The sequence below is a fragment of the Saccopteryx bilineata genome, chromosome 1 (assembly GCF_036850765.1).
Source record: "Saccopteryx bilineata isolate mSacBil1 chromosome 1, mSacBil1_pri_phased_curated, whole genome shotgun sequence".
Lineage (NCBI taxonomy): Eukaryota > Metazoa > Chordata > Mammalia > Chiroptera > Emballonuridae > Saccopteryx > Saccopteryx bilineata.
In genome coordinates this window covers 91,486,036-91,510,395 of record NC_089490.1, presented here as the reverse complement: position 1 = coordinate 91,510,395, position 24,360 = coordinate 91,486,036, and the positions used below count along the sequence as shown (strand labels likewise).

The 24,360-nt window shown below is 53.6% G+C and overlaps 1 protein-coding gene across 2 annotated transcripts in view; it reads left to right on the top strand.

Annotated features, from left to right (window-relative positions):
* TOM1 (target of myb1 membrane trafficking protein) overlaps nucleotides 1-8,244 on the top strand; it is a 44,222-nt gene extending 35,978 nt beyond the window's left edge. For both annotated transcript variants that reach the window (XM_066259771.1, XM_066259781.1), the window contains 4 exons: nucleotides 1,691-1,766; nucleotides 6,578-6,637; nucleotides 7,224-7,263; nucleotides 7,370-8,244. In XM_066259771.1, the coding sequence (XP_066115868.1) occupies nucleotides 1,691-1,766; nucleotides 6,578-6,637; nucleotides 7,224-7,263; nucleotides 7,370-7,524 (331 nt within the window). In that variant the 3' untranslated portion in view covers nucleotides 7,525-8,244. The remainder of the gene's footprint in view (nucleotides 1-1,690; nucleotides 1,767-6,577; nucleotides 6,638-7,223; nucleotides 7,264-7,369) is intronic.
* The last annotated feature ends 16,116 nt before the right edge of the window (nucleotides 8,245-24,360 follow it).

The following is a 24,360-nucleotide window of genomic DNA, read 5'->3' as shown; positions in this document are numbered from 1 at the left end:
CTCCACTTCTTCCTAATAAGTGGTGCAGGTCCAGCCGCCGGCCAGCAGCCTCCTGGGAGCCTCTGAGGAGCAGCACCCCCTACACTGAACATGGGAACCCCAGACACCTGGCTTAGGTCTGCAGCCCTGTTGGGGTGTACTAGGCCTTCACTGCTGCAGGCATGGCCCCAGGAATGGCTGGCCTTTGGCCTGCAGGGCTGTGCAGGGATGTGGGGGCAGAGGGAGAGAAAGAGAGAGAAAGGAGTAGAGGTGATGAGAGTAATTAAGAAAGAACATAAGTTCTTTCAGGTGAAAGGAAGCATCAGTTTCTGTATGTTCCTAGGGCCACTCATGCCTCATTCTGCTTTTGTCCGCAAGGCACCTGCCAGATCTTAGGCCCAGGGAAAGCAACGTGACTGCTGCCATGCCCAAGTAGGCCTTCCCTGGGTCAGGGCACAGCGCACAGTCTCTGGCATCATTCCCCCTCTTCAGTGCCCAGTGCCTCTTTAGCCAGGGCACTGCGCTACCCTCTGGAAGGGTACGAGCATGCTGCCTGCCACCTAGCTTCAGGTCCACTCCAGCAAGGCCCTGCAGGTCGCCCAGCCCGCTTGCCTTGAGTGACAGCTATGCAGCCAGGGGATGAACTAGCTAATGACCGCATTTTTCTGGCTAACTGCACATCCTTTGGAAGGAAGTAGATAGCAGTATTTCTCCAAGTGTCCATGGGAATTTGGGGGTTTATTCAAGAGGCCCCTTTAAGTACAGCCTGCATTATTTCCAGAGGGCGAATGGGACTGCAAAAGTGTGACAGGATCCCAGTTGCCAAAGCCTGAGGCTGGTGCAGCCCTGGCTTCAGCAGTGTGGGGTGCTGCCCCGCCCACACCCCCCACACAGTAGGAAGATGCCTCCTCTCCACCTGTGCAGGGTTTCCCTTTGTAACAGGGATTCTGGGGCTCACTTCACCTCAGTGCTGGACTGACCCAGTGCCGAGGTCTCAACTCCTCTCTACTGTTGGTTCAGAGCAAGAATTATGGCTTTTTCTAGGCATCAGGGCTGTGTCCCTGGATGTCCCCTGCCTCCCCTGGACATCCCCTCCGTAGCAGCCAAGGAAGACACACACAGCCCCCCTCATTAGCCCAGGTCTGCCTCCCACTCCTGGTTTCTTCTCTTGCCCCCCTGACACTCCCCCTCAGATATAGCAGACACCCCCTCCCTGTCCTGTGTTCCCCGTGCAGATGTGGCCTCACACAGAGCACGATGTAACGTTACCAAAGGAGAAAGGGTCTGCAGATAGGAATTCTTTGTGAGCATGGAGTCCTTGCCCTATTTCTCACTCCTGGGGCTTGCCTAAGTCTGGTGACTGCCGTTGGCGATCTTGTTCTGTCTTTGGCCAGCAGCACCCGCCCTCCCTTTCCCCTCTGCTCTCCTCCAGCCTCTCTCCTGCCTGCCATGCACCCCAGCCCTGATCCCAGTTCCCAGAGGCAGGAGGCAGGGTTCCTTCTACCTTCCCAGGCGGGCCTGCAGGCAGCCCTCAGTCAGGGCTGAGTTGGAGCCTTCCTAGGGCCTGAGACAGCCCTGCCCAGGCACAGCCCAGCCCCACACGGGATGTGAATCCAGCTCGTCCCTTCCCATCCCCTCCATTGTCACAGCAGCTGGTTCGCCTGGTACAGCAGGGGCAGCATCTAACGGCCATGGGCCCCCTGTGTTTCAGAGTAAAATACGAAGACCCCCAAGCTACAGACGGCCTGGCTGGAGCACTGGACGCCCGGCAGCAGAGCACTGGAGCGGTAAGCAGAGGGCCCAGGAGGAAGGCAGGAAGTGCCTGCCCCCAGCCCCCATGTGCCGGGCACCGGCTTGGCACGCCCTCCACCTGTGTACTCATGTGAGTGTTCATTTCACAGCTGAGGGAACTTAGAAGTTAAGTCATCTGCCCAAGTTCACGCGGTGAGACGGGTTATAGCAAAAACTCAGACGGAGCGGGAGACCAGCAGCTTGGTTCCCACCCCAGCTCCACCTCACCAGCTGTGTGTCCTTAGGCAGATGACTGCCCTTTCTGATCCTCAGTGTCTTCGCTGTGCTGGAGCTTCCAGTGTGCCTTCATGGTTTATATAACAGGATACGTGAGAGGGTGTATGTGAGGTGCTTGGCACAGGCTGAGAGCTCAGTCAGTGTTCTCCCTCAGGCCTCTCTAGAGACCTGTCATCTGCTGAAGAATGGACAGGGGAAACAGGAGAACAGAGAGCGAGAGCTGTGGCATCAGCCCTGCCCCTCCCAGCCTGTCAGCCTGTGGTTGCTCCAGCTCCCTGCCTGCCTTTTCACCCTGCAGCCACAGGGGGGCACCCTGGGCATCATTTTCGTCCCACTTAGCTGCTGACCGTATACAGTATATAGAGTGAGAGCCACAAGTCAGCACTGAGCACACTCTGCAGGGGCCCTCCCCCTGGGCAGGAACTCCAGGCACACTTCTCATACCTTTGAATTTGTTCTGGAAACCGTCTGGACCGAGAATTTCTGTCCCGGTAAGTGGACAGAGTTGCTCCTTGGGAGCTGGTGGGAAACAGCAGGCCCCGGAGTTGGAGAGAGAGGGGCAGTGAATTCGCCAGCACAGGAGAGGGCTGGTGACAGCACAGGGCTCCTGAGGCCGAAGGGACTGGCTGGCAGGAAAGGTACCTGAGAGGCAGCAGGGACCTAAGGGTGTTGGGGCAGCTGGAAGGACTGTGGGTTTTGTTCTGTGTAAGGAGGAAGCCGTGGACAGTCTTGAGCAGAGGGGACATTCATCTGACTTCTGTTTGGAAGGATCCAGTATGGAAGGGGGGAGAGCAGTGAGAAGTTGGGGACACTGCCCCTCTACTGGTGGGGTGGGGGGAGTCTTGGCTAATCCCCCCCCGGGACATCTCCAATCTCCAGGGTCCTTCCCGAGTCAGAACAGAGTGGGACACTGTGGAGGCAGGGCCAGCAAGGGAATCGAGGGCCTGCTGTGTGTGGTGTGACCTGTCACCCCGCAGAGCCGCCCACCCTTTTCTTTCTAAGTGGCTGTTTGTCGAGCCTGCGCTCTGCCAGGCCCTGTGCTAAGTTCTCTTCGTCCCCCCCTACTGAATCGTCACACAACCCTTAAGATGTGCTGTTATTACCCTTTCATTGATGAGAAAACTGAGTCCCAGGGACGGGTTAAGTGAGACAACAACTATGACATCCTTAGCGTGGTCCTGGCACTTAGTGAGCTATTTAACCTTCATGGTGCTGCGGTGTGGTTTTTCCACTAACAGAACACCAAGGCTGAGATATATGAGCTCATTTGCCCAGGTTCTCATCCCAGGGTCTGGCTGGCTGCAAAGCCAGTGCTGGTAACAAGAACCACAGAGGGCCTGCAAAACTCAAAGGAGCAGAGGTGAATGCGCCCCTGCTCAGCCTCCTTTCCCAAGGGCACCCTCTGGCTCCAGGGCTCCAGATGAATCCGGACACTCTGGCAGCCTGCTAAAAGCACTGCCCTCCCGGGCCACCTGGACTCTCGTGGGCAGGCACTGACTCCACAGCCCAGCAGGCAGCAATCCACGCAGCCAACCCCTTCCTGTTGCAAGTGAGGGAGCTACAGGCCAGAGATAGGCGGCACTTGCCCAGGGGCACAGCACAGCAACTTGGGGCATGCCGAGAACTAGAACACAGGTCTCCTGGCCCTACGCCACCTCGCAGTCAGCCACAGGGAAGGAAGACACACAGTTCTCTACTTGCAGAAAAGCAAAAACTGGTAAATGATGGCTCATTCATTTTTGATAACTTGAGAGATTCAGGCCACTTCTGCCAGATCACGGTATGGCTGTCTTAAAACCATGTTAGTAAACACCTGTTGTTCCCAAGGTGCTTAATTCCGGCTGGTGGTAAGACTTCCTCCCATTGGCCCATCAGAACGTGATTCCAGGCAGCCAAGTACAGAGGAGTATCAAGTGCCACCTCTGTGGCAACAGTGTTTGTCCCTGCTGCCCAGTTCACAGGTCCTGTGATGTGTGGCTTTGTGTGCTGGGCCCCATGTGAGCTCTGTCCAGGGTGGGAAGGCAGGACTCTTATCGCTCTCTTCCGTCAGTATGCTCTGGGGTCCCAGGAACCTTGTGTCCGCCATAGTAAACACGAGGGGACTGGGTAAACTGGTGTTTCTAAGCCTGAGGTGCCCATCAGAATCCCCTGAAAACCAATTGGCTGGCCATGGCTGCCTGCTCGGCCATCCTCAGGTTGCTCAGGCCCACCCTTCGGGATTTTTTTTTTTTTTTTACAGAGACAGAGAGCCAGAGAGAGGGATAGACAGGGACAGACAGACAGGGACGGAGAGATGAGAAGCATCAATCATTAGTTTTTCGTTACGTGTTGCAACACCTTAGTTGTTCATTGATTGCTTTCTCACATGTGCCTTGACCGTGTGCCTTCAGCAGACCGAGTGACCCCTTGCTGGAGCCAGCAACCTTGGGCTCAAGCCGGTGAGCTTTTGCTCAAACCAGATGAGGCCACACTCAAGCTGGCGACCTCAGGGTCTCGAACCTGGGTCCTTCTGCATCCCAGTCCGACGCTTTATCCATTGCGCCACTGCCTGGTCAGGCCCTTCGGGATCTTTATGAAAAGGCAGGAGAAGCTTTTCCTAGCCCATTCTGGGGTTTATCTCCCAGTGAGACACCCTCTGCTGCTTCCGGTCCCCTTCCAGCTGCCACTACACCCAGTACACACCTGCACACGCACACACACACACACGCACACACACATGCCGGCTAAGGTGGCAGCAGCCTGCTGACCTGAAAGGAGTGTCCTGGTGGAGAAGGCTGCCAGCACACCAGTGGCCCAGGCCCTGTCCTTCCCGCCTCCTTCAGCGTGACCCTTTCTCACCAGATGGGAGGTGGCAGTGAGAAGAGCCTCAGTGACTGGATGGTGAGACAAGGCATGGTGAGGAGGGGCCATCCGAGAGCTGGGGCTGTCACTTGTAGGGGTCCCACCTGATGGTACTGTCAGAGGGAGCAGGACCGTTAGACCAGAGAACAAGAGGTTCTGTGCGCACCTGGCCAGCCCAGGGCCCGCTGGACCCAACCCAGCACTCAGTGTGGTCCTGCTCCCTCTGCTCCTGCTTGCACGACCTCCTGGTGCCCGCTCTGGCTCCTGGCTCTGAAGCAGGCCCAGGCAGCCCCTCTGGCAGCTGAGAGGTGACTGGGGCTTGCCTGGTTCTGGACGGAGAGCCAGCAGAACTGAGTGAGAGAGGGCGCTGGTGTGGGCAGCCCAGAGTGCTGCTGCTGCTGCCACCACTGGTGCTGCTGGGACGGCGGCTCCTGCTGCCTGTCTGGGCTTGCTGCTACCCACTGGGGCCGCCGGTGCCGGAGAGAGAGCTTGGGAACCCAATTGGCGTGGTTTAGGGAAGGACTCGCTCCTCCTCTTTCCCACAGTAGCTAACGGGTAACTAGCGTTTCTTTTTTTTTTTTTTTTTTTAAGATAGTTTATTTCTTTTATTTATTTATTTATTTATTTAATTTTTTACAGAGACAGAGAGTGAGTCAGAGAGAGGGATAGACAGGGACAGACAGGAATGAAGAGATGAGAAGCATCCGTTGCAACACCTTAGTTGTTCATTGATTGCTTTCTCATATGTGCCTTGACTGTGGGCCTTCAGCAGACCGAGTAACCCCTTGCTGGAGCCAGCGACCTTGGGTTCACGCTGGTGGGCTTTTTTCTCAAACCAGATGAGCCCGCGCTCAAGCTGGCGACCTCGGGGTCTCGAACCTGGGTCTTCCGCATCCCAGTCCGACGCTCTATCCACTGCGCCACCGCCCGGTCAGGCTAACTAGCGTTTCTTGAGCCTCTACTCTGCTAGGTTCTTTCTATCCATCATTTCATTTAATCCTCACAACAACCCAGACAGTAGGTACTGCTGTTATCCTCTAAAGATGAGTGTAAACTGCCCACAGTCACACTGTACTGATTCCAATCTCTGACCCAGTGTCTTTATGACCCAAAGTGAAGTGTCCCTGTGCGTAGCCTCAGCCCTCTGGGTCCTCCAGCCTGGCCTTTTCCGGTCATCTTGGCACCTCCCTTCACTTCAGCCCTTCCACCATGAACTCTGACCCTAGGGACATGCAGGGAGACAGACCCCAGCAGCTCCTTGCCCACCATCGTGCCCCCACCCACCCTCGCTGGCCCTTCCTGGGCTCTGTGCATTCCTCCGTCAGATGCTGCTCAGCACCTTGCTCAACCCTGACCAGAGCGTGTGCCCAAAACCCTTCTCCTGCAACCTGGAGCCTCGCCCACACCGTCAGTGTGAGGAAGCTGGATGTCCGTTTTCTCCCGTGGACTTGCTCCAGCTGTTAGGAGCCCCTTCCTAGACCCTGCTGAGCCCACTGGCCTGGCATCCCCCCTGTCCATCACCATGGACAGAACTCTGGGTCAGGCAGCTGGACAGGAACCATCTTAGAGGGCGTGTCAGGATCTCAGCTCCCAGGAGGGCATGGGGCAGGTCTGACTGGCCCCATTTCATAAGTGAGAAGGCTCAGGGGTAGGTGACTGTCTCAGGCCACCCAGTGGGTGGGGCTTGTACACTGCCCCTCCCTGCCTCACTGCCCACCCTTCCTTCCAGATCCCTGTCACCCAGGCCTGCCTCATGGAGGACATCGAACAGTGGCTGTCCACAGACGTGGTAAGTCAGGGCCCACCCAGTCCAGAGAAAAGGCTCTGACACGCTCCTTGCCCACCTGACAAGAAGCAGCTGGTCATAGGGACAGGGTGAACAACCAGTGAATGACACGAGGCGCAGGCAGTCTCCCCGCAGTGAGTTCCATCCGCAAGCCCCCAAGGCCATGTTTCGGCAGAGGTCAGGCAGGGGTCCGTTGTCCTGTCTTGTGGCAGTGGCTTACCCTGCCCAGCCCCAGCCTGAGTGTGCCTGGCCTCAGTCTCGGTGTCGACCTTGCCCGCCATGGGCATGCGTCCGTCCACCCCTCTAGACACTGGAAGAGGAAGCCGTGTTCATCGAGGGCCCACTGGTGCCACAGCCTGTGCTCGATACCCTGCCTGTAGTACTCCGTCCTAGCTTCCCGACAGCCGTGTGAATTTTGCCAAGCAGGAAACCCAGGCTCAGAGAAGCCAGGCAGCACCCAGGCCGGGGGGCTGAGGAGGAGGTTCAGGTCCTCGGCCCGCAGAGCCTGCATCTGCGTCACTTTGGTTCAGCAGCCTGAGCCCTGTCCTGCCCAACTCTGCCTAACCCCTGCTTCCTTCTGCTTTCTCAGGGGAATAACGCAGAAGAGCCCAAGGGCGTCACCAGTGAAGGTAGGGTGCCCTGGCCCTGCCCCCATCCATGTCCCCTTCCACCCCCACCTCACCCCGCTCAGGCCTCGGAGCCCACCCCCAGCCTCTCTCTCTCTTGTTTCTCTAGAGTTTGACAAGTTCCTGGAAGAACGGGCCAAAGTGGCTGATCGGTTGCCCAGCCTCTCCAGTCCCTCAGCAGAGGGGCGCCCGGGGCCCCCTCCTGGAACCACCCCTCGAAAGAAGACCCAAGAGAAAGATGATGACATGCTGTTTGCCTTATGAGTGGGGTCTGGCACCCCGAACCCCACTGCCCCCATACCCCTTGGCTGGAGCCCATCTCCCTCCTTTGGTGTTAAGGCTGCTTTGGGGGTGACTTGTTACCCCCTTCTCTCCTCCTTGAGGCTGGGCCACATGGTTTGGGGGTGTGGGAAGGCAGCAGATGAATTGGGGAACAGGTCAGTTCTTCATTGGGATACTGGCCACTCCTGCCTCCTTTCTCACCCCAACCAACCACTATGACTGCTGAGACCGGGAAGGCCTGGGACAGACAGGCTGGCTGCTTGGTTGCCCCAGGTGACTCCTTGCCCTGGGTGATCCCATCCCTGGGCCCATCCCCAGAGACGCTGTCTTCAGAGCCCACACTGCCAGTCAAAGCCTGCCTGAAAGCCAGAAACAAGTTTCTGCTGCAGCTTCTGGTCCTTTCTCCAGCCCCTGCCTCATGGAGCCTGAGGTCTGGCCAGCTGTGGAGGGCAGGGCATGTGGCCTGTGTCACACTGCACACTGTCCTGGTACGAAGCTGCACATGGCGTTGCCAGCGCGCCCCACCCAGGCTGCAGGGGCGGCCTCGGCGTGCCTGGAGCTCCTGTGGCCCACGGCCTCCTCCACTGCCTTCCCTCCACCCTTCCTCTTCCTGCCGGGCACAGCCCACCTGTTGGTTGATCATCTTGTAATGGGAGAGGTGCCTTTTATGTCCCTAATTAAAGGTAGAAACCCACCCTGTTAGCAGTAGTCTCCAAGTGGGAAGTGACTTCTTGGTCTCACCAGTGGCAGGGACAACTGTGCCACTCTGGGCGGGGGCCATTCAAAGGATGGTGTCTGCAAATGGTGCAGGCAGAGCAGCAGGACTGGGCACCCAGCGACACCCCCACCAGGCGCAGGTGAGTGCAGCCCTCTGGTACCTCACACAGGCTCAGCCACGATTTGCCCTGCCAGGAGTTTGTCCCTGCATGCTCAGGGCACCTTCGCACTGCTGCCCGCCTCGGGCCAGCCCTGCAGCAGCCCAGCAGTGACAGTGGGAGCTCCGGCCATGTGGCGGAGTCGCACCTGTGGGGAGGAGAGCGCCTTCTTGTCTGAGCCAGGTGCTGGGCTCGACTAGGCTGCATGCAGACTCAGAATGGTCACAGCAGCCTGGGCAAAGCAGGGTTACCGCCTCGTCTCAGACACAGGCGGAAACGGTCATGTGAGCCGCCAGGCTCAGAAGGGGCACAGGTGCAGTTGTTGGGCATGTGCTGGCACCTCTTCGTGCCTCAGTGCAATGTCTTCACTTGTCAGATGGAGGGCAGAAGGAGAAGGGACTGGTGTGGGACTTGGATGATGGACCTGCCTGAAAGGTCAGCCCATAGAGGAGAGCAGATGTCAGAATGCCTGAGGCCAGGGGGCCCCAGCAGCTGTAGTGTGGCCTGGGTCTCTGAGCAGCCCCCAGCCCCCATCAGCAGTGGGCAGGCAGACCTGCATTCTGAGGTGTGGCCTGTAGCTGGGCACACTGGAGACTTGGGACCTGGGCTTGTCCATCCCCTAAGTGGGAGGAGGGAGCTTATTGTCTAGGCCAGCTTCAAAGCCTGCAGGTGAGCCTGCCTGGAGGAAGGCAATGGCTGAACCTCCGTCTGACCCATTTCCCCAACCTAAACCACTTCTCTGTGTGAGGAGAGCAATTACCCACTCCCCCGCGCAGCCCGCCATCAGCCTGGTCTGACCAACTGTGGGGAAATGGTGGCACCCTAGGCCCATGCCCTCCCGTCATACCACACTCAACGTCCAAATTGGAAGTCACCTCCTACATCATGCAGCAGTTAGCTGTGTTAGCCCAGGTCACAGGAAGGCTCTGGTTTTAACAAGGTAGTGTCTCCTAGACGAGGTTCAACCTTGCCCAGTTACTGTGCAGGTGACCCTGTGCTGAGGGGTGCGAGCTTGTCAGCCCTGCCCAGAGGCTGCTCTTACTCAAAATGAGGAAAAAGCCAAAGTTCAGGTGCCATGCTGTCCCTGGGCCCCTTGTGTACCTGTCTCCACGTGGACACTAGCACTTCTGTGTCTTAGCCAGCTTTAGATCACTCAGAGGTGGCCAGGTGCTGGGGACCCGCCCTAGTCTGAATGGCCCCACTGGCTTTATCTCACTGGCCCCGCTGCCTCCTCCATCGGCACACATGACAGCAGGTCGCTTGCAGAGGCCCCTTCCTGGTCTGTGGCTGGCTGGCTGCCAGCAGCACCACACCAGACCACTAGTGTCTGGAGCAGCAAGCTGAATTTCGTGTTCAGTCCCATGTGTTGGAGGAGGGACCCTAACACACCTGGGCACTCTTTTTCATTATTATGAAAAATAATTTACAGCGGGTACCAGCATGGCTGCAGTTGGCAGCATGTAGTAGTCAGGTAAGAGTACTCGGGTAATAATTGGTCAGTTACTCTCTCACTCCTGGCTTGGCTGGACATGCGGTGGGGTGAGCTTTCCTGGTGAGCTCTCACAGAGCCATTACAGACATCTGTCCCAGGGCCTGACCTGGGCCACGGGCCATCTCAGTGGACAGGTGAGAGTTGAGCTCCATGAGTTCCTTCCCCTTCCTTGCAATCCCCCAATTCTCCCTCCCAACCTACATTCAGCCGAGCTGCCATGTGCAGTACCTGGCCTGGTCTCACCTCACAGCAGCCCTGTGGAGTCAACAGTTTTGACCACTGCTTATTAGTGGGGAAACTGAGGCTTGGGGTGGCAAGGACTGGCCTAGTCACACAATAAGTCACGGAAGAGTGGGATCCAGTCCTTGAAGTACCATTGCCTGTTCTCTCTGCCCAGCTCACACCTCACCATGCCTACCTCCTTCATCTCTCCACCAGGTGAGTGAGCATACCATTCAACGGGGTAGCCTGAGGGGAATGGCGACTTTACAGGGATCTAAGTCCTCCTCTCCCAGTGTTTGCTGACCGCCCCAGGGAACCAGCCCATGGCTTCAGGGGTTAGTAGCCCTGTTCGTGGCTCAAGTTGCCAAGTCGTTTATTCTATCCTGTGTATAGTATCTGCTGAGTGCCAATCTCATGCCAGGCGGGGGTCTAGGTGCTGAGAATACAGAGGTGAATGTAACCAGGTGCCAGCCCTGTTGGGTCACATGAGAGGGAAGGGGACAATAAAGACATGCAAATTCAGAAAGTGCCATCTGCTCTGAAATAAAGGAAAGAGAAACAGATGCAGAGATCTGGGAAGTGAGGGAGGGGTCAAGAGCCAGGCAGGAAGGAGACCCGGAAGTCCTCTGGACTTCCCCGGGAGGGGGCAGCCTGGGCATACCCTCCTTAAGGGCCCCTCCAGAGAGAAGGCTGCTGGGGCTGAACGTGGGTGAAGGAGTGCTGGCAGTAGCCATTGCGCTGGCCAGGCCGGGTTTCCTGGCCAGGCTGTCTGGGCTGATCACTTGGGCCCCCCCATAAAAGAGGCCCAGCCGCTGGCAGGGGCCTTGAGCTGTGCCCACAGAACAGGATTAATGAGGCACCAGGGCCCAGCTGCCTCAGAAGGTAACACATGGCCAGGGATGTGGGAAGGTTGAGTGGATCCCAGCCAGAGAGCAGGAGAAGAGGCAGCCCCTGGGGCCTGTGAGGCTCACCAGAGCTGCCTGGAAGCCTCTTGGCAGAGCCTCCATGCCTTCCTGGCTTTCCTGAGCCATCAGAACCCCACACTGGGCCTGGACTGAACCACCCCCTCCCCAATGTCAGCACCCATCCTCTTCATTGTCATGTAACAATAACAGTAAATCCTGGTGTGGTCCCTTCTGAGCTGTGTGACTTTAGGAAAATTACCTAATCTCTCTGTGCATCTTTGTTTTCTAACTTGTAAACTGCTACAGCAGTTGCTCCCTCACAGGGTTGTTGTAAGGGTTAACTGAAAAGACAAGAAGCACGGCACCTGTCAAGAAAATGCTCCCTGCATGTGTCATCACAGATGGTACCCCCTCCCTCCAGACCAGCCTCTGCCCCAGACCCCTCTGACTCTAGGTCATTTCAGGGACTCTAGTTCTCAAGGGTGCTCGCTGCCTTCAGGACAGCTTCAGCTCCCATGAACGTGCCACAGCACCTCTTTCCTGGGCCTGGGTTGCTGCCCCCAAGGGACATCAAGGGAGCAAGGAGTTGTCTGCCCAGGTGTCCTGAATTGGGTTTTGCAGACTTAAGAGTGGGCGCTTCTGGAGGCCCCATCCAGAGGTGGCACGAGCTCAGGTCGGGTCAGTGTTCCACAGCGGCCACAGGATGGCAGCAGAGCTTCCCACACCAAGTCCTGGAGGGGCACAGTGGGGTAGGGTCCCTCTCTTCCCTTCCCCGACCTGTGGAGGGGTGGGGTGACTGCCAGCCGGCTCCTGCGCTGCCCTCTCTGTCCTCAGTGCCACTGCACAGGGCTCTTTGACCCCAAGCCCAAGCCCCATGCAAACTCTGCCCTCTGCCTCCCACCCCACACACACTTCTCTGACTGGGAGGGCTGGGAACTCAGTTGGGAAGGATCTGCAGGGAGACTGGACAGGATCCCAGCCCTTAATTATACCTCACAACCCACAGGGTTCTGGAGAGGTTCGTTGAGACGAGCTAGGGGCCAGCAAACAGGTGGACACTACCCAGCCCTAACCCCCTGAGCTGTGGACACCTTCTCACCCCCAGCCCCCCCCACACACACACACACCACCTCAGTGGACACGGCATTTGGACCTGTGTGTATTTCTAGTGCTACGTGCATTTGTAGACAGCGCGAGTTCACTCCAGTAACTCCAGTGTCAGTCCAACACCGCAGATTCCTTCCAGCATGTCCCTTCCATGACTTCCTTCTCCTACAGGGAGAAACCTGGGTCCCATTACCCTGCATGTCCTTGTATCAGAACAGCGAGAAACAGACGTTTTGCCACACAATTACGTAGCCAAATTAAGGAATCTTTATTTTATTTTATTTTATTTTTTGTATTTTTCTGAAGCTGGAAACAGGGAGGCAGTCAGACAGACTCCCGCATGCGCCTGACCGGGATCCACCCAGCACGCCCACCAGGGGGCGATGCTCTGCCCATCTGGGGCATCGCTCTGTTGCAACCAGAGCCATTCTAGCGCCTGAGGCAGAGGCCACAGAGCCATCCCCAGTGCCCAGGCCATCCTTGCTCCAATGGAGCCTTGGCTGCGGGAGGGAAAGAGAGAGACAGAGAGGAAGGAGAAGGGGAGGGGTGGAAAAGCAGATGGGCGCCTCTCCTGTGTGCCCTGGCCGGGAATCGAACCTGGAACTCCATGCCAGGCCAACGCTCTACCACTGAGCCAACCAACCAAGGCCAAGGGATCTTTATTTTAAAGCTGGCGACCTCACAGAGACCTAAGTCAGTCAAGTCATGTAGCCCCGAATACAGTTTAAAGTCATCTTTTCGAGACAAAATTACACAGATTGGGGAGTAGGAAGGAGGGGAAGCCTAGCAGTAAAACAAGCTCATTTACAATGCTTATCTATAGGATTAATTCAGGGAGAAACATTCTGGGAACACCTGCAACCTCACAGAACTTCCCCAAGGCCACAGCCTGGGAAACCAGCCTCAAAGCCAGGGGTAGGGAGTCTTTTAGAAAAAGTGAATTCTGCCAAAATCTCTTTGTTTTAGAGAAAGTAAGTTCTGCTAAAAGTTACTTATGCTAAGAGCCTCTTTCCTACATTTCATCCCGACTTACCTGCTCAATCCTGTCGGTAGCCAACCCCCCACTGCCAGCCCTGCCCCACCCTGGGAGTGCCCTCCTCACCTTGCTTCGGCCCCCACAAACACCAGAGCCCCTCACTCAGCACAGGCTCCGGCACCCTGCTCGGGCCACTGCCGCCCACCCCCAGGCAGCACACGTCCTGCCTGGTCCCACCTCATGGCTTTGGGACAGACAGTTGAGGATAGGGTGGAAGAGGAACAGGAGGTTTCCTTTTCACAGATATCAGAGTAAGAGTCTCTGAGGCGATGTCTGAGTCCTGTTGCCCCACAAACAGCCCAAACATTTGCACAGTTCTGGTCTTTACACCCACAAACTACCGCTGCCTGCCCTTGGCGTCAGAAAGCACCACAAAAGCCCTTGCTCATTATATGAGGTAACTGGGCCAGCCATAAGAGTGCCACAGACTGGGGCCTTACAGCAGAAACGTCGTATCTCAGTCCTGGGGCTGGAGGTCAAGGTGCCAACAATGCAGTCTCTTCCCCTTGGCTGGTAGATGGCTGTCCTCTCCCTAGGTCTGTGTCCTAATTCTCCTCTGCTCACCAGAAGGACACCAGCCAAGTGGGAGTAGGACCCAGCTCATCCTAATGACCTCATTTAGCCTTAATCACCTCTTTAAAAGCCTTGTCTCCAAACACAGTCAGACTCTGAGGTGCTGAGCACTAAAACTTCAAAAAATGGAAGGGGGCGGGGATACATTCAGTCCATAATGGTCAGATACACCGATTACTTCTGCACCCTCTGGCCATTCTCCTGGGCGGGCACACCTGCTCTGCTCTGGGCACAGCCCCAAGGTGGCACCCTGGCCCACCTCCACCCCTCTGCCTCCTCTCCTGGTAGGTGGTGTCAGGATAGCTTGTGGATTTATTCTTGGGCCAACCCGGCCTTCGGATCCCAAGAAGGACCAGCCGTTGCCTTGGGGCCAATGGCAGACCAGAGTGGGGAGAGAGCGGAGGAAAGCAAAGCCACAGGTATCCTGGCCCCAGGCTGGGGGCTAGCGTCCTGGCCCCCACCTGCTGTATTTGAGAACTGAGGCAAGGAGCTGGAAGGGTTCACTGCTGTTCTGCCCACTCAAGCTCAGAGTCCACAAGCCTCCCTCCAGAAATGTGAGGCAGGAAATTCTAATTGCAGAGATGGAGACATGGGGCCCACTCCAGGACCCACAGGTCGGGGAACACCCGCCACGCAGGTCATCTGGACAGCGTGGGGGTAGCTGTGAGTTATAAGGCCTGGGTGGCCTCCTCACTAGGGTGCTGGGTGTTCCCTGGGGAGCTTGTCTGGCAGAGGAGGGAAGTGAAACCCCAGCTGGGAACATACTGCACTCACCTCCCCCACCCCCAGGAACAGGAAGCAGCTGGCCCACTGAGGAGGAGGGCAAGGGGCTGTCTGTGCTCCCTGCCTGTAGATGCACTTGGGGCAGTGGCACCCTGCCCCACTGCTTCTGAGGCGGGAGGAAAAGGAAGCTCCATTTTATGGAGGAGAAGTGAGGCTCAGAAAGGTTGGCTGACAGACAAGGTCACAGAGCTGGGAAGTGGACAGGCCTCTTTTCTGGGAAGAAAGGATCCTTAAGGGGATTGGGGTGAGATTCATTTTATCGAGGGTGCTTGGGGCCAGAAAAAGTCACTCTGTATGTGTATACATGTGTGTACACATCTGCATAGGCAAATACATGTGTGGCCCTGAGTCTGGTGGGCTAGAAGGCACCATTTAGTCTGCAGAAGCTTCCTGAACACCCGCAAGAAAGAGGCTGGCAGGGATGCCTCTCGGGCCCAGAGTGGTGCAGGGACTTGACCAAAGCCACACAGCGAATCTTTGGCAGGTTCCTGGCTTGAATCCAGGTCTCCCACAGAACCTGCCTGGGAGGAAGGTGGGGAAGGGAGAGCAAGCAGCTGGAAGTCCCTCTGCAGAAACACCTCCCTGGCCCCTCCGCCCACTCCGCTATGAGGACATTAAGCATCAGAGACCACCTGGTCCAGTTAAACCTTCTCTCACCAAGGACCTCCTGTCCCAAGGCTGTCCCCAGCCCCTGGATCTGGAAGTGGTTTGTTTGTTTTGGGGTGTTTTGTTTTTGTTTTTTTGGTCTATTTTGTGGTTCACTAAGGACTTCAAGTTTTCCCTTTTGTGCATCGTAGTGAGGTGGATTACGCTTAATCCAGTGTCAAACGCCGAGGCACTCTCATTCCAGCCAGAAGTGCTCCCGGCAGCCTGTCCCTGGAAACTAACTGTGCAGCCTTTAGTCCATCCCTGCTGGGCCCACCCTATAGACCTGCCCCACCCACTGCTTGGGGCCAAACCTTACGCATGGGGGAGGGGGGCAGGAGCTGAGAACAGCTGTGCTCTCCAGCTGTGCTCTCCCCTGGCCAAAGCCTCCACTGCTCACCCACCACCATTCCTGACCCCATGGCTTCTGTACTGTTCCCAGTGGGCACAGCTCTGCTTCCTGTCCCCGAACCTCAACTCTGCAAACCCAGCCTTAGGGTGGGTTCCTTGGCTCTCAGATGGGCTACCTGTTTCACTCCCATTTGTCCCACCCTCCCTGGCACTTGGGCATTTGGCCTTTAGACCCCAACTTCCAGGGAGAAACTCCTATCCCCTCTCTGCCTCATTCCTCCTCAACCAGGAGCTCCACCCACTCCCCCCAGCTGAAGGTCAAGGGAAGGCACCACTGAGCTTGCTCAGATGTTGCAGTCGAGCTGGAGGACCCAGGCAGAGATGGTCAGAGGCCTCCAGATTGAGAACTGTCGTGTGCATTCTGGCCCCTCCTCCATCGCTTCTTGTCTCATTCCTCCCATCCACTCACCACTGGTCCATCCACCATCCTGCCTTACTTTCATCCAACACATAGGCCAGTCAGCCATCCTTTCTTCCACCACCCATCCATCCAGGGCCCATACAGACACTTGCCACACAGAGGACATCAAAGGCCCGTCACACAGCAGGGACATCACACAGCAAGGACATCACGCAGTGCCACCAGCTGACAAGAGATAAAGTCTTCTCTGTCTCCCTACTTCCCACCACAACCCATCAAAGAACAAAGGGGCCAAGATGAGGGAAGGGGAGTGAAGGAGCAGGCCACCCCCTCCTCAGCCCTTCCAAGTCCCTCCAGCAAATCCTTGAAGGTGCAGGGGAGGGGAGGGAAGTGAGAGTCAAGTCAGGTGCGAGATTGAACTTTGAGACTGGACTTTGTCATGCTTCAAAGTGACAAGATGTTAGCAAAACTGCCTGAGCTGTCACAAAGGCTGCAGTGGTCAGCTAAACTTGGTCCAAAGCAGTGGTCGGAAAAAAATGAAGGATGTTGCAGTCACGTTTGTGAATAGTGACTTTGGATCTGTAAGCTCAGGGAGGGAGCTGGGGAGAGCGGAATTGCTCTGCAGGTAAGAGGGAGGTGTATCCCAGGCTCCAATGCCACCTGAAGAGAGGAGGACAGCCCAGAGACTAGAAAGGAAGGGCAGAGAGAGGAGCCAGCGGAGGGTGGGACCAGGTAAAGGGTCCCCAGAGAAGACTTACTTTGCTACTGGGAGAGTAGGGAACAGTGTACCCTGAAAAGGTTTGGAAGAATAGATCTGAGATGCCATGTGAAAGTGTCTTCTAGATGAGGCCTAATGTCACCCCGAGATCTTTAGTAAATACTCTGTTCACAAGTAGGGGAGGGCTTTGTGTAAATGGAGAAGGGGTGAAGTTTCACATCTGAGTGTCTGAGTCAGCGCAGGGCCAGCAGGAACCTCTCCGGAAGAAGCAGAAGCAGCAGGGGAAGTGGTGAAAACAGCGCCCAGGGGAACTCTGAACTCGGCAGAAGGCTCTGAGCTTTCAAGGGACATGAAGTCATGAAATTAGAGAATTGAAGCACCAACTCTGCCCTCCCCACAGTGTCTTCTTCACACATGACCAGAATACACTTCAAAAAGCTAATCTGACCATGTTTCACAGAGCCACACTCCCAAACCCCAACACACCCCAGAACTCTTCACTTGATCTTGGGTTGAGCCCCACTTCCTGGCCTGGCCTCCAAGGCTGTCGGGGTCTGGGCCCCAGCAGACTCTCCAGATCCTCTGCATCCTGGACACACAGGCGGTCTTCACACCTCAGAGTTTCACACCCGGTCCCAGGGCCTTTGTACCTGCTGTTCCCTCTAGAACTGCCCCACCCCACCCCCTAACCCCCAGTTAACTTACTTCTCAGGACTTAGATCAGACAAGTGACTCCTGACCTTGGAACTCACCTCTGCGATTGCACTGGCAAAGAGGAGTAGAATAGCCACAAGATGGCTTAGAGTCCGTCCATGCCTTAGACCAGGGGTCCCCAAACTACGACCCGCGGGCCACATGCGGCCCCCTGAGGCCATTTATCCGGCCCCCGCCGCACTTCTGGAAGAAGCACCTCTTTTCATTGGTGGTCATTGAGAGGAGCACATTGACCATCTCATTAGCCAAAAGCAAACCCATAGTTCCCATTGAAATACTGTTCAGTTTGTTGATTTAAATTTACTTGTTCTTTATTTTAAATATTGTATTTGTTCCCGTTTTGTTCTTTTACTTTAAAATAAGATATGTGCAGTGTGCATAGGGATTTGTTCATAGTTTCATAGTTTTTTTTATAGTCTGGCCCTCCAACGGTCTGAGGGACAGTGAACTGGCCCCCTGTGTAAAAAGTTTGGGGACCCCTGCCTTAGACTAAACTTGATTCGTGCCCTGGCACTGGGCTCACCTTCATTGAATACTTTTCCATCTGAATCGTGAACAAATTAGGTGTCTGTCATCGGGTGGGCATTCCTATTTCATTAGAACAATTGGTGGGCTCTGGAGCATGGGCAGGTGTCCCAAATCAACTTCCTGTGAATGATCAGGCCATTGCCCAAATTAGGAAATATTGCTTGCAAGCTTGGGAGAAAATTGAATCTAAGAGACAAGTGGCTGTCTCTTTTCAAAAGGTATTGCAAGAACCAAAGAGCCCTATACTGAATTTATTTCCTGGCTTCAAGAGGTTATTAAAAAACAAATTACTGCCCTGGCTGGTTGGTTCAGTGGTAGAGTGTCGGCTTGGCGTGCAGGAGTCCTGGGTTCGATTCCCGGCCAGGGCACACAGGAGAAGCGCCCATCTGCTTCTCCACCCCTCCCCCTCTCCTTCCTCTCTGTCTCTCTCTTCCCCTCCCGCAGCTGAGGCTCCATTGGAGCAGAGTTGGCCCGGGCGCTGGGGATGGCTCCTTGGCCTCTACCCCAGGCACTAGAGTGGCTCTGGATGCAGCAGAGCAATGCCCCAGATGGGCAGAGCATCGCCCCCTGGTGGGCATGCTGGGTGGATCCCGGTTGGGCGCATGTGGGAGTCTGTCTGACTGCCTTCCCGTTTCCAACTTCAGGAAAAAAAAAAATTACCAATATTGAAGCTGCTGATACTTTACTTCAACTATTAGCAGTTCAAAACACTAACCAAGATTGCCAAAAAGCTATCGGCCCAATGAAAGGAAAATTAGACTTAACCGGATACATTAAAATTTGCCAAGGAGTTGGTACTGAGAGTTACAGAGCTACTATGATGGCTCAGACTGTGGCAGGGTTAAAGTTAAATTCAAAATTTCCAGGAAAATGCTATAATTGTGGCAAGTTAGGACATACTAAAAAGAATTGTAATAAAAAAAAGGCAATAAAAAAAAAAGGCAATAGAATAACTCCTCAGCAAAAACAAGGGAATGAGGGAGGAAAGCCGCCCAGAATATGCCCACATTGTAGAAAAGGTAAACCATTGGTCTACCAGGGGTCCTCAAACTTTTTACACAGGGGGCCAGTTTACTGTCCCTCAGACTGTTGGAGGGCCACCACATACAGTGCTCCTCTCACTGACCACCAATGAAAGAGGTGCCCCTTCCGGAAGTGCAGCGGGGGCCAGATAAATGGCCTCAGGGGGCCGCATGTGGCCCCCAGGCCGTAGTTTGGGGACGCCTGGTAGCCAATGCCATTCTTGATATCATTAAAATGGAACACTGCTTCAGGGAAACCACCAGTGGGGCATGTTTCCAGCCCCATTCCCAAAAGGGAGCATGCCCAGTGCAGCACGAAGGTTCTACTCCGCAATGTCACAGTTTAGTCTAAGGCAGGGGTCTCAAACTCAACTCAGCATGTGGGCCGCAGAGCAAGATCACAGCCATGTGCGGGCCGCACTAGGTCTACAAAAGGCAACTGTTACGCAACACTTTTCTCACTGCAGTTGAAAACAAAAAAAAAATCAGTACAACAAGCACAATCGTACATGCAGTTTACTCAGTGTCACAAAACGACCAGAAACTGTAGTTCGCATCACAACTGCTGTTAACTAAGCTAATATCTAGCTAGGATGCTAGAGAAATGAAAAATACAAGTAGGCCCCTAGGCTTACTTAATTTTATCCAAAATATTTTGAACTTCGTGGATTAGTCTGCGGGCTGCACAAAATTGTTCGGCGGGCCGCGAGTTTGAGACCCCTGGTCTAAGGCATGGACGGACTCTAAGCCATCTTGTGGTTATTCTACTCCTCTTTGCCAGTGCAATCGCAGAGGTGAGTTCCAAGGTCAGGAGTCACTTGTCTGATCTGAGTCCTGAGAGGTAAGTTAACTGGGGGTTGGGGGGTGGGGTGGGGCAGCTCTAGAGGGAACAGCAGGTACAAAGGCCCTGGGACCGGGTGTGTGTCCAGGATGCAGAGGATCTGGAGAGTCTGCTGGGGCCCAGACCCCGACAGCCTTGGAGGCCAGGCCAGGAAGTGGGGCTCAACCTGAGATCAATTAATCCCAGCCACAGCAGACAGTACAGCAGTAGATATTACTACCAGAGAGGGTATTCTTTTAACTCCAGACAGGACCCTGTAAAGGTTAAAAACCGGTTTTTGTGGATGACTACCTCCCAATATGGTGGGACTTTTGCTAGGACATTCTAGTTTAACATCAAAAGGAGTCCAAGTTCATAGTGGAGTTATTGGCAGGGACTATACTGGGGAAATTTTAGTCCTGATGTCTTCCTCAATCCCATGGAAGGCAGATCCTGGAGAACAGATCACTTAATTTTCATTGGTGCCCTATATTCCAATTGGATCAAGTCAGAAGGTCCACGGCTCACAAGGATTTGGGAGCTCTGGACAAGCAGCGTTGTTGTTTTTTAACAGAAAAAAATTTAGATGAATGTGTTACCTGTGAAATTAGTATACAAAATAAAAAATTTAAGGGTTTAATTGATACAGGGACAGATATATCCATTATCAGCATTCTTGGTCTTGCAATTGGCCCCTTCAAGAAGCCAATATCTGTACTTGGCCTAGGTACTGCAAGAGGTTTAAAGCAAAGTGTTAACATACACTCTTGCTCTGGACCAGATGGTCAGCCTGCGACATTACAGCCCTATGTTGCAGAACTTCCTAACAATCTTTGGGAAAGAGATCTTTTAGAACAACGGCAAGCAGAAATTCATATTCCCACTCTCCCACAGCACAGCAAACAAAGCCAGAAAATTATGAAGCAGCAAGGATGTATTCCGGGGAATGGCACTGGTAAGACATCATCAAGGCATTACCGTACCCTTAGCTGCAGGCAATGCTACAGCTGACAAACTGGTTATGCCCGCTCTTACGGAGGCAAGTCAGTTTCATGACTGGACGCATGATAATGCTACAGGACTCTGTGGTAGATTCCATTTGTCTTGGAAACAGGTTAAAGATATTGTACACACGTGTCCTAAATGTCAAACCATTACCAAGCTCAAACAATCGCCTTCTGAGATTAATCCCGAGGCTTGGAACCAAATCACATTTGGCAGATAGATGTGACGCACATTCCATCTTTTGGTAAAAAATCATGTTCCAAAATGTTTACTGGAATGCTAATCGCTGCTATCATGCTTACTACTGTTGCAGCAGTATCAGGAGTAGCCTTACATCAAAGTATGCAAACTACTGAATTTATTCAGAAATGGCATGGAAATGCTAGTTTAGCATGGGGAAGTCAAATTCACATTGATCAAGAAATCAACACACGCCTAGTAGATTTAGAAAATGCGATGTTGTTCGGGGAAGAACTACTAACTGTAAAAATACAGCTTAAACTTCACTGTGACTGGAATCACACCTCATTCTGTGTAACCCCACACAAATTATAATGAGACTCTTACTTCTTGGAATAGTGTCCGATGTCATAATCTTAGTTTAGACATTGTACAGCTTCAGGCTGATGTTTTTAACATACAAAATGCCCAGTTACAACTTTTTTTTTTTTTTTCATTTTTCCGAAGCTGGAAACGGGGAGGCAGTCAGACTCTGCATGCGCTCGACCAGGATCCACCCGGCATGCCCACCAGGGGGCGATGCTTTGCCCCTCTGAGACGTCGCTCTGTTGCATCCAGAGCCATTCTAGTGCCCAAGACAGAGGCCACAGAGCCATCCTCAGCACCCGGGCCATCTCTGCTCCAGTGGAGCCTCGCTGTGGGAGGGGAAGAGAGAGACAGAGAGGAAGGAGAGGGGGAGGGGTGGAGAAGCAAATGGGCGCCTCTCCTGTGCGCCCTGGCCGGGAATCGAACCCGGGACTCCTGCACGCCAGGCCGACGCTCTACCGCTGAGCCAACCGGCCAGGGCCCCAGTTACAACTTTTTTTTTCTTTTCTTTTTCTTTTCTTTTTTTTTTTAACAGAGACAGAAAGAGAGTCAGAGAGAGGGATAGATAGGGACAGATAGACAGGAACGGAGAGATGAGAAGCATCAATCATTAGTTTTTCATTGCGTGTTGCAACACCTCAGTCGTTCATTGATTGTTTTCTCATATATGCCTTGATCGCAGGTCTTTAGTAGACTAAGTAACCCCTTGCTCAAGCCAGCGACCTTGGGTCCAAGCTGGTGAGCTTTTGCTCAAACCAGATGAGCCCACACTCAAGCTGGCAACTTCGAGGTCTCAAACCTGGGTCTTCCGCATCCCAGTCCAATATTCTATCCACTGTGCCACTGCCTGGTCAGGCCCAGTTACAACTTTTATCAGCTTCCAAAACTGTGTGTAGCACTGCTGATGGTCTGCAAATCCCTTAAACAAATGTTAGAAAAACAAAAAGAGAGAGATAAGGATCCACCGGCAACTCAATATAAAGCATTGTTTAGTCTAAATTTTTAGAATTATCCACCTTCTTTGCCCTCCACAGCTGCGGATCAACATTACTCTGCTTCTTCCTTATCTTCTGTTTCAGAACATCCACTTAATGTGGTGGCAGGATCCGGTGACCAACCTTTGGGCAAAGGGACAGTTGTTAACCTGGGGACGGGGTTTTGCATCTCATCTTCTACAGTAGAAGCCCCACTTTGGGTACTCTCTATGACCTGGAGCCCTAATCATGCAGATGGAGGGACTAACCCTCCAGACTACCCATCTGGCAGGACTGATGCAAACAATGAAGAAGGCAGCTCTTCTAACCTGGGGACAGATAAAACATCTGTGCCAAGAAGCAGAGAAACATTGAAACAGCAGAAAACTTCAATGACTGCCGCTAACATGAGGCTGCAAAACTGCTTATGCAGCTATACAAAAACAAAAAGGGGGACGTGTGAAATGGCTGAGAGATTAAACTGCAGCCTTCAGACAAGTCTGTGGTGTGGACTTTGAAACGCCAAGTCCTGCGGGGCAGAACTCTGCTCTGGCAAGCACTACTAGGATTGTTTCTAGGAAGAGCTGATCCCTATGGCCATTTTCCTACAGGCCTGGGGGGCATCGGTTGGCCATCTTTCTCTGCACCTGAATCTATTGTAGACTAATTTGACCCAGGCTCTGCTAATTTGCTTGATGAGCTAAGAGACCAATAAATATGATGAGGTTGCAGAGATCTGGGCTCTCAGTCCCAGAGGCTGGGAGTCCCCTGTAGCCATCTTTTCTGCATGTTGTGCCTCGTGTGCTTTTAAGTCCGGCAGTGCCTTCCTTTCGTGCACACCCACGGCTGAGCTGGTTGCTGCAGGAAGGCCTGGGCACTTTTGTCAATAATCACAATTACAAAAACGTACCCACAACAATTTTTTATTGAGCAGTTACAATAAGCCAGGTGCAATGCTAAATATAATATTTAACATGGATAATTTCATTTCATACAAGCCTAAGCGATAGGTACTATTATTATCCCCATTTTACACAGAAGAAAACTGAGGCCCACAGATATTTGAAGATTTGGCCAGGTCAGAGGACATTTTTTGCCTGAAGATGTTCCTTTGGTTGTTCATTAGAACGAAGTGTGTGCCTCCCTAGCACCCCAAGTTTTTTGTTGTTTTGTGTTTTTTTTTTTTTTTTTTACAGAGACAGAGAGTCAGAGAGAGGGATAGACAGTCAGGAACGAAGAGAGATGAGAAGCATCAATCATTCTTTTTTCGTTGCGCATTGCGACATGTTAGTTGTTCACTGATTGCTTTCTCATATGTGCCTTGACCACGGGCCTTCAGCAGACCAAGTAACCCCTTACTCGAGCCAGCAACCTTGGGTCCAAGCTGGTGAGCTTTTGCTCAAACCAAATGAGCCCACACTCAAGCTGGCGACCTCAGAGTCTCGAACCTGGGTCCTTCGCATCCCAGTCCAACGCTCTATCCACTGGGCCACCGCCTGGTCAGGCGACCCTGGGTCATTTTCAACATAACTGACCTGTCTCTTCAAAACAGTTCTTCCAGAGTCTACATCACAAGCCCTAGCCAGGTGGTCAACTGGTTAGAGTGGCACCCCGATTTGCTAAGGTTGCAGGTTAGATCCATCCCCTGTCCTGACAGGGCACATACTAGAATCAATCAATGAGTGGAGCAACAAATCAATGTTTCTTTCCCCTCTCTCTCCTTTATGTCTAAAATCAATTTTAAAAAAAGTATGTCACAAAAGACACTAAAAGGATTTGACAAGTTGACTGAATTATGGTGGGGCGAGGGGTCCTCTAAAGCAGCGGTCCCAACCCCCGGGCCACGGACCGGTACCAGTCCGTGGGCCATTTGGTACTGGTTCACAGAGAAAGAATAAATAACTTACATTATTTCCGTTTTATTTATATTTAAGTCTGAACGATGTTTTATTTTTTATTTTATTTATTTTATTTTTATTTATTTATTTTTTTATTCATTTTAGAGAGGAGAGGGAGAGACAGAAAGGAGAGACAGAGAGAGAGAAGTGGGGGAGGAGCTGGAAGCATCAACTCCCATATGT